The sequence below is a fragment of the Ptychodera flava genome, chromosome 1 (genome assembly GCF_041260155.1).
Source record: "Ptychodera flava strain L36383 chromosome 1, AS_Pfla_20210202, whole genome shotgun sequence".
In the NCBI taxonomy this organism is placed as follows: domain Eukaryota; kingdom Metazoa; phylum Hemichordata; class Enteropneusta; family Ptychoderidae; genus Ptychodera; species Ptychodera flava.
In genome coordinates, this window is record NC_091928.1 from 16,258,092 (window position 1) to 16,268,465 (window position 10,374).

The window sequence follows — 10,374 nt, forward strand, 5'->3', positions numbered from 1 at the left end:
CCAATTTTAAGTTATGGATCTGAGATATGGGGCTTCCAGTATTATGATGTTTTAGAGAAAATCCAGAGAAAGTGGTGTCGCCAGTTTCTGGGTGTACCACGTCAAACAACAAATGAAGCTGTTATGGGAGAATGTGGTCGTCTTCCAGTATACTACCATACATTAAAACGTTGTATTCGTTTTTGGGTGAATCTGCTTGAGTTATCTCCTGATAGAATCCCAGGGCAGGCATATAAAATGTTGTACAATCTTGACAATTTAGGCAGAAACACATGGGCGAGTTCCATAAAAAATATCATGTTTTCATATGGGTTTGGATATGCGTGGATCTCACAGGAAATAGGAAATAAACAAGTATTTTTATCTATGTTTGACTTGAGAATTGTAGACACTTTAAAACAACAATGGAAGGGCAACTTATCAACAAAACCGAAACTACATGTATATAGTCAATTCAAGGGTTTACTTGAACCAGAGAAACATTTACTTTCAAATTGTAATTATAAAGCTATTCAGATTTTTACCTGTTTTCGATGTTCGGTTCTCCCTCTAGCAATGGAGGAAGGCAGACATCGTGGTATTGACCCATCAGCCAGACTTTGTAAAGTTTGCCAAATGAATGTTATTGAAGATGAGTGTCATTTTCTTTTGGAATGTCCAGCATACAACAATTTGAGGATTCTATATTTGCCTAGCTTTTCATTTGTAGAACCAAATTTCAACAAGTTTGTGCAGCTTATGAGTTCCAGCCGTTCTAATGTGATTATTAATCTCTGTTATTTTGTACAAAAAGCTTTCAAATTCAGAACAAATCTGTTGCAGCAAGAAACATAATAATACTTTTATATTGTTTGTATCCAATTATGTGTATTACATTGTAACTCTGAGTTTATTTCGTGTATTTCTACCTGTACCTTTTATACCTGTCATTTACTTACAGACTATTATATTTTCTGTAACTCCTTTGCATATGGCCGGAGGCCTAGAAACGCAAATAAACGTGCACTGAAACGTGCACTGAAACGAAACGAACGAGCTATAACTCTGGGTGTGGAAAATGGCCCCTATGAAGTAGAGTGTAATGAGTATATGTACTTTACAGTTGACGTTGTGGAGCCATGCATGGACCTACGAGTACAGGTAAGCTCTTAGCAAACTGAACCCAATTGTAACACAGAACCCATGCTTGACATTCTTGTTCATTGTACCACGTAACATTCTGTTTCTGTTATCTCTCGCTTCTAGTACGTCATATAATTTCGTATTGAGTGATAAACACATAAAAAGAGAAAATATCGACATGGGATGGATCTGATCTCGGGCATCGATCAGCCGCAGTCAGCTAGTACACAAGTGGGTTTCAGTTGGTCATTTTCTATAGTTTTTCATCTTCTCATAGACTATACTGATTAAAAACATGACCTGCCATATTGAAGGAAAGACTTGTAATTCTCATGTTAGGCTAAACATGAGCACGAATTTACTTAAGAAGACATTATACGATGCAGACACAAGTCAAGATGATTCTGAACATTGTTTCTGGAACATCAAATGAATGATTTGGTATGGGTGACACAATTTTTTTAAGGTAATATGCACCTCGAAAGTGAAAGACTTAAACTTTTGCTCATATTTTCCTCAGTGAAACTTTGAACCATTCTCTTACCAAAACAAGAATAAAAATCAGGGGTCACCGTGCAAACTTTGGTACTAGAGAGACAAATATCTTGCGATTTCTCGATATTTGAAATTCAAAATGGCCGCCATCCCTGTGTAAACTCTATGGGAAAAAATAAAATTTTCGATTTTCAAAAAACTAAGACGGTGAAAACTTTTCTTTCGCCAAGAGCTTCAAAATGAGCCCCCACAAATGGTAGGTCAGAAGAAAATTGAAAAAATTTGAAGGCCCGAATTTCTGTCCCCGAGGTGCGTTCTACCTTAATGAAGTCAAGAATATGACCCATACTCGTTTCTGGTTCTCGTGATCGCAGTCTCTTCGTATGGGGGTGGGGGATTGTGGAGTAATGGAGTAATACGGCTCTGGTCTAAAGTCCCCTCATAAAAACATTCCTTATTTCAAAATGTTTTGTTGACCATAAGTTATCGTCATAGTATGAACTTTTACACAGACATAAAGATAGACTTAGATTCAAGATTTGATTAAGCCCTTCAAATCTTTTCGCGTATGGCGCTCTGAAACGAAAAATCATTTGTGCATAGGGGGACTGCATACCTCGATATATACTTAACGCACATGGAGCACGAGCTTTCACATCTGTGGCTCAACGACTTTGGAATTCCTTATCATGTGACATTCGACAAGTATCCATTGTGAACAGCTCAAAGCATAAATTAGAGACTCATTTGTTTGTCAAGGCGTATAAGATGTGCACTGACTCAACCGCGCCTCTGAGAATAACACGGCTTATTGATTTTTACACGTTATAAAAATTCTTGATTGATTGATTGATTGATTGACTGATTGCTCATGGAATATTTTAAAAGAATGTTTGTTTCAAACTTGTACTGGATAATTTTGTACTGATTTCTATTAGGTTGTTTTTTCTAAAACAGCCGTGAGTTGGCAATGTCACTCGACGAATAGGTTTTAATTCATTATGACTTAGCCACCCCTATCCATAAATTATCTATATCGATATTAAAAACGTTAAGATTATTGTGCCATTTGGCATTTTGAATCTGCCTCCTTGAGTCAACAGCAAATTGTCCGTGGACAAATACCAAATACTACACAAACAGCATTCGTCTATACTCTATAATGTCTCGAGCACTATTTCACCATGAAACATTTTCACAATAGTAACTTGGCAATAAAACTTTACTTAAGGTATTTGGAAGAGCAGGCGAACCCAACCTGTATGTGTCCAGATACCCTACACTGTACCCAACAGAGGAAAGTCTGGCGTGGACTTCATACAACTGGGGAGATGAAAACCTGACCATTTCCAGTTGGGATCCTTCTTTTGAAGTGGGAACATTCTATGTAGGTGTCCAGGCATTTTGTAGTGATGAAGTGCAGACCGGGTTTGAAGGTACGTCACACCATTCTATATTAAAGAGCCAGCAGCTGTAATTTTTTTTCTGAGTTTTGCACTATTTTTCTTTTTTTAAAAGTCGACAACAGTTTCCTGTTCTACTTCGATAAGCATACTGAGATACACAGTATATAGCTTGTCAACTCAGCCTGTACATGCGTAAACTGCATTGTTATTGTCGACAAGTGAATTCTAGTCCGGACTACATTTGAAGGTAAACAATAGCAGTGTATTTTAAAACGTACAGACACTGTTCTTGCCAGCTTAAAAGAGAGTGTTTCAACATGCCTTGGCAGTGCAACAAGAACTTGCAATTGACATACAAAACAAAAATACTAAAATGCATCAAAAATCACAGCTGCTGGCCCTGTCAATAACGTCCACCATTTCCTGAGTACTTAAATACAAAATCACCAATTGACATGTTTTCGGTCAGCTTTAAAAACAATAATTTTGTCACTTTGTTGACCGAAATATGATGTACTTGGTCATCAACTATGGTTTCTTGAAACTTATTAACAGTACATTTGTTGCTACCGAGGTTGCGTGTTGTTTTAGCGAAACAATGTCAAATGGAAAAGTGGCCATATTTATATGTCTATACTATTGAACAGAGACTCAAAGGTAAATGTTGCATATATTGGTCTGTAGTTGCATCGTGTCAGATTGAGCTTTAAATAAAAGTCGCCTGGCAATTATCTCTTGTCCTCTGGACACAAGTATAACATGAATTTTTTACCTGAGATGGTTAGTTACCTCACATTCATAGCAAGATAAGTTGTTATACTCTCTCGCAGAACATATTACTAGTATAGTTTGAGGTAGAATATGCTCCTCGAAAGTGAAAGACTTCAACTTTTGCACAAACCTTCGTGAATTAAACTTTCAACTACTCTCTTACTAAATTAGCAATAAAAACCTAGCGGAAAAAAACAACTAGCGAAACAAATTACCCAACATTCAAAATGGCCGTCATTCCTGTGTTAACTCTATGTGGAAAATGAATTTTTGGTTTTTCGAAAAACTAAGGCGGTGACAGTTTTTTTCCTTCAAGCGCTTTAAAATGAGCCCCCACAAGTGGTAGATCAGAAGAGAATTGTAGAAATAGAGAGTCCGACAATCTGCCCCCGAGGCGCGTTCTACCTTAATATCCTGAATTTAATCAGAACACAAACAAATTCCATGTGCGCTCAACCTGCTTTAGATAATAGGTTGGAATAAACCATTTGCGGTTCCGGGTACAACGATTGTATGGAAAAAAGGGCAGACGTAAAACTTGTATATGCTTAGTATTGTTTATTTTTACAGTTTTTTTTCCAAATACAAGAAATTATTCTGTTTTACCTTTGGATTCACGGGTTTCAGAGCAACTTACGCAGAATTGTCTTTGTCTTTGTGACAAAAGTTGAGTAAAATCAATTCATGTAAAAGGTATCCCATAATAGTATGTGCCTCTCCTAAAAATATTGAAAACGGATACACGAACCTGTCAAAAATTTAAATTACTTTACTCTTCAAATAATTATGACAAAATTTTTACCCGAACATACTAAATTTTGATAATACTACAATTGCTGGGTAGTTTGTCTACCGTTTGAAAAGTGCAAAACTTATAACAATATCGCACTCGTGTATGGAAAAACACCATAGAATTCGTTTACAAAGCAAAAACGGTATTGTAAATAGATCAGCTCAAATATTGTATGCATTATTATTTGGCAACCTACTGTTTGCCAGGGCTAAAATTTACGATGATTTATGTTGGCATCACGTTAAATTCACCGACATACTATAAAGGCAAATTCACTGTATCGCTTTGCATTTTTCCTGTCAGATGGTTTGAAATCTAATGCAACTTATGTAAAGCTGCTTTCAGATTGTTTTTTTGTGTCTGGAGTTGGGTATTAGTTGCTAAAAAAGGAAAACGAAAAAAAACCCCAGAGGCCTCCTTTTATTTTTGGCCAAAGTCAACAATAACCTTTGCTTGTAATTGCTTTGGTTCGTGGTACATTGGTGCACAAACAGTAGTTCGTGACAAAGGTCAACTACACAGATTTTTCAGTTGGCTTGTAATTTTGCGGCTCAACAATGTTTACACTGAAACCATGGTTAAAATTGTTGTACTGAAAGCTCACTCAATTCACCTCATTTCTGCATAAGATGTCCTTCGAAGATAAAACCAAGACTTTTTCTATATACAATTTAAGTAAATTAAGCAACGATTGAAGGTCAATTTTCTGTTCTGGTTGTGTCCACTCTACACACATAAGCCGTTGCCATGCCATATATCAGTTTAAATCTTTTGACCTTTCCCGCAAAGTCAGAAAGGTATACTGCCATTGCGGTGAATTTATGAGAAACATTTCAACAGACCAAAGTAAAATTGTCAAAATTTAGGTCTCACGTGATCGACTGAACCAGAATGATATTGCTGTGATACGATTCTTAAAGGGGGGATTTTGAATCCCATGGATGGAAGTGGGCGGCTGCTCCGCCTTTCATTTGAATACGGCCATATAGTATGATAATGAATTCTGTTATAATTAACTGCGTAGGCTAATTACAAAAAATGTTGTTGGGCGATAATCCCGATATCCTGAGCATATTTACTTCCTTGAATCATCATGTGAACATCGGCTTCACAGTAGAGATGTTACATACCACCAGAGACGAACATTTGAATTGTAGCTTACAGCCCATACCGGCACTTCTACACTTAATGCGATTTGTTCGTTCATAGCCTCGCTCTCCAGCACCAATGAAACGTTCAATCATAACCAGCATATGATGTCGTTATACCGGTCCCTCATAATGAAAAACCTTGCTTCTTTCTCCATGATAACTTGTTCCATCGCTTTCATTGTTAATGTGTGAAAAACATTACTCGAGCATGCTTGATTTGCTCTCTGAGGCAAGGAAAGTAAAACGCATGTTTTTTAACCGGACCTCCTCTAATTTGTAGCAACCGACCTTGATAGCTGTGCCTCCCATACGCTTGTGACTGCCGTCAACATCCTGCACGCTGTTCGCAATAAATGCTAGCTACAATGCCAGATACTAACGAAACAGGCGTAACGTGAAATCTTCCTGATTGTCATAAGCAACGCTTGCGAACAGTGACGAAAGTCACGGCTATTGCCTAGTTCGAATATTACCTTCCGTGACTTTGAAACAAGATCGTGTCAAATTGGCCATTACATAAAAAACGGACCTGTTTCATTTTAAACTATGTGGACAGACACAATTCCTCAACCAAGTGTCTCGGTGAGTCAACTGAATGCCCTTCGAAGGGAGTGTTTAGTTATTATGGCCGGGGGTGGGCCGGCAAATTCTTCCTGCTCATCAGTCAAAATAAGTGAACCCCCCTACCCAGTGCACCAAAAATTTGATGACCCCCTTTTAAGATGACAAAAATTTCATGACTCCCCCCAATTGCTTGAGTAAACCTTCACACACAAACACCTCAGGGGGTGATAGAATCGAAAAAAAGATTCTCAGAGTTTTGCAAATGACCCCCCTTACAAATTCACAAGGTTTTAATCATTAAATTTCCCCTTCTTACTTGCTATAAATTTGAAATTAACCCTCAAAGGGATTTGACAGAATTTACAGGTGAATCGCAATACTTTTACGCAAGCATGTGTGTACAAAATTTTGATATTTGGATTTAATCAATTGTTGATAACCTTGACTCTCTTTATATGGTAGTGTATGAGAAAACTATGTTACAGTAATACTTTTTCAATACAAAACTAGCAATATCTATGCATTTGTAGACATTTGATAATTGACATAAATGTACTTAATTGGAATAGGGTTGTTACAAGTAGTATGTGTACAAAAAAATTTACTTTGGAATTTCACCAAAAATGTTCATCCACTGTACATGGGAGTCTATAATCAAATTGTGAATATTTTTTTCTATTGAAAAACTTACTATACTTGTGCATATACAGATGTTGGATAATTAACATAATTGTACTTAATTAGAATATGATGGTAAAGGTGCATATTATGTGTATAAGAAACCTGACTTTGGAATTTCACTGAAAATGTTTATCCACTATACATGGGAGTCTATGAGGAAACTATGAGTATTTTTTTCCAATACAAAAGTAGTTAAATCTGTGTTCTTATGTACTCTCGATTATTCATAATAATGTACTTAATTTGACTGGGATGGTTACAAATGGATATGTGTGTCAGAAATTGGATTTTCGAATTTCACTGAAATGAAGATTCACTGTACATGGGAGTCTATGAGGAAACTGTGAATAATTGTTTTCCAATATAAAACTAGCTAACTCTGTGTATTTATAGATAATTCATTTTAAAGTACTTAGTTAGACTAGGATGGTCAAAAGTTGATATGTGTGCAAGACATTGGATTTTGGAATTTCACTGATATGTTGATTCACTTTACATTGGAGTCTATGAGAAAACTATGAATAATTTTATCAATGATAAAATAACTTAATCTTTGCTTTTATAGGTATTTGACCATTGATACTAATGTACTTGATTCAAATTGGGTATTTAAAAGTTCAAATGTGGACAACAATTATGATATTGGAATTTCACATAAAAGTATGATTTCACTTTTCATGGTAGAAGTCGTCTACAAGTAACTGATATTTTTTCTGACAAAACTTGCTATATCTCTAATATGAAAGTGATAGGAATTGTTCATAGCCCTTACAGTGAGCTCGATTCAAAATAAGACAAGCCTCAGAGCTGCCAAGGCAAGATGTTCATGTGACAGATAATTATAATTTTGTTCAGGTCTACAGTCAAATGACTTCAGAGAATGAAATCATGCCGCGAATCATTTTTATCTCCCAGAATATTTCTGAACACTGAAACTGCGTTTTGACGGGACGGATACTTATGAAAATTAAGTGACCCCCCCTCTGAGCTGTTTGAAAAATACATGACCCCCCTTTTCAGTTTTCAAATTTAAGGTGACCCCCCCCCCCCCGGATTTTGCCGGCCCACCTTCGGCCGTAGTAACTGAACGCTCCCTAAAGTGCCAGATTAAACGACGACATGTTACTTCTTAGTTCGACAAATCATATTTTCGGGGTAATGTTTCACCATTGGATTCACGGAAAGAAAAAAGACGAAAATTGTTAAGTTCTGAAAAGTTCCGCTATGTCAACTTTCCCCGTATCAACCTTTTCAAGTGAACATAAAATGGGTGGTTAGTCGAGGTCGACGAGCGAGAAAGAGAACAAAAGCTTTTGCTTTCTGCCGGCCTAAGATTAATATGAATATGGAAACTGCCCGTATGTGAATGTTTCCTAAGGTGAAATTTTATGAAACACAGTTTGCCAAAGTGCCTGTGTGAAACTGCACATCTTATACCATTGATGATTCTGGAATAATTAGTTTATATAGCTAATTGCCAGTGACGGGACCATAAGACGAGGATTGGCACATTTTAACGCCCTCAATATTGCCGTAAAAACTAAGATTTACACGTCGGTGGGGGTCTCTGCTCACGGCCAATGCTGGCAACTAGCAACAGTTTCAATTGTATTTCTATGCGGTATATACCAGACATTGAATAAGATAAAATGAATTTAATTTATAATACACGTAACTCATATTCTGCTAAAACAACTTTGGCTGTCATGAATAATGTACACCAGAAATATCTCAGTATTTCGTCTTTTCAGCTGAACATTATCGTCCAAAATGCGTCGAGCATTTAAGTAGAGGTGTGGGTTAGATATGACACGTCATGTGAAAGAACGGGTGTTTATGCTCTATTCACACATAAAGTAATACATTTTTCTGTATATTGCTTACTTGGTTTGCTTGTAAGGTGCTGTATTAACTTATAATTTGAAATACTGCCCAACATAACAACACATTGTTCTATTGTTTACCCTGTATATTATTTTATCAGATGCAGTTGTCATACTACTGGTAGAAAGTGTTCGGTCAGTGCATCCCGAGTTGAATGATATCTCTGAAAAGCCTGTAACGGGAACTCTTGCTGCGGAGGGATATCACTATTACAAGTTCTGTGTACCGCGAGAATGCGTGTCTCTGGAGGTAATACTGGAAAACTGTCTGGATCCCGAAGCGTGTCCAACCAGCTATGCCTGGCCTGAACTGCTCGTGTCGCATAGTATCCCGAATCCGACAATTTATGATCTGACATGGAAGTTGGCTACTGTTGAACGCCGTAAAGTATCCCTCGACCCATCTCATCCTAATTTCCACACGGGTCATTTCTATGTCGGTGTGTACGGTTGGTGTACTCCGGCGGAGCACTGTCCGGATAAGTCGGCGTGTGGTCCCTGTGAATATGCAGAAAACACAGAGTACACCGTGACCATTCACACAGAGGAAATCCCTCAGGCAGACTGCAAGCCGAAGACATACAAGTGTGACGTCATCTCCGAGGGCAACACTGTCCTTCTCGATACTTTGTTTTGTTGATGTCAATATCTGCTCGTGTTTTGCATTTGATTTTGTAATCACAGACCAAGGCGTAATTGGTTACCTAAACCAGAGCATTGCACACTGCATTATATTCTGCAGCAAGTAATAATCCTGGGGATGTACTAAAATTTATGAAAGGCAATAGGCACGTTATTAATTGCAACTCAGGGAGGCATCATTGATCAGTATTTGACTTCTTGATACCTGTTCTACGTAAATGAAATAGATACATGTACCCATCAAATACAGTCAAATTGTAAAGATTGTTGTTACAAATACGGTTTTCTCAAAGGTTAAACGTCGACAAATTGCAACTCGAGATATGCAATCTGTGATGGCAATATTGTTTTGTAAGATTTGAAAGTACTTTACTTTTCCCTGTAAGAAGTGATGTAATAATTATTTCAGGATAATATGTTTACCTGATTTAACCGCCGAGTGATGACTGTTTAATTAATATTCATCATGTAATTAACATTCATGTTGTTATATGTTCCAGCCGGTGGCATGTGTGTGTACCTCTTATGTAATAAATTCAACACCTATCACAGGAGGATTGTCCATTATCGTCATTTTAGGAGCGTTATAGACTTAAGGACTTCTTAAAAATCTTTTTGTTTTTTTCACACACAGAACACATACTTTTAGTGATACTAATTGTGAAATTTATTAAACATACAATTACAATTCATTTGAAAATTTGAGGGTGTCACCCTCGTTTTGACAAATTAACTTGAGAGGACTTCGAACAATTGTGATTTTAAAGGAAAAGTGCCTGAAACTTTTGATATTTTCATAATATTGTTTTACTAAAGTTGTTAAACATACACTTCGTAACTCTGAGCCTCCTTTCTAAAGTATGTTG

General features: G+C 36.9%; 1 protein-coding gene across 1 annotated transcript; it reads left to right on the plus strand.

Annotated features, from left to right (window-relative positions):
* Positions 1 to 555: 555 nt before the first annotated feature.
* Positions 556 to 10,057, plus strand: LOC139143123 (uncharacterized). The gene is made up of 4 exons (XM_070713276.1): positions 556 to 601; positions 941 to 1,140; positions 2,849 to 3,053; positions 8,968 to 10,057. Exons 1-4 carry the CDS (start codon positions 556 to 558, stop codon positions 9,504 to 9,506), a joined length of 990 nt encoding a protein of 329 aa, XP_070569377.1. The 3' UTR covers positions 9,507 to 10,057.
* Positions 10,058 to 10,374: the final 317 nt, after the last annotated feature.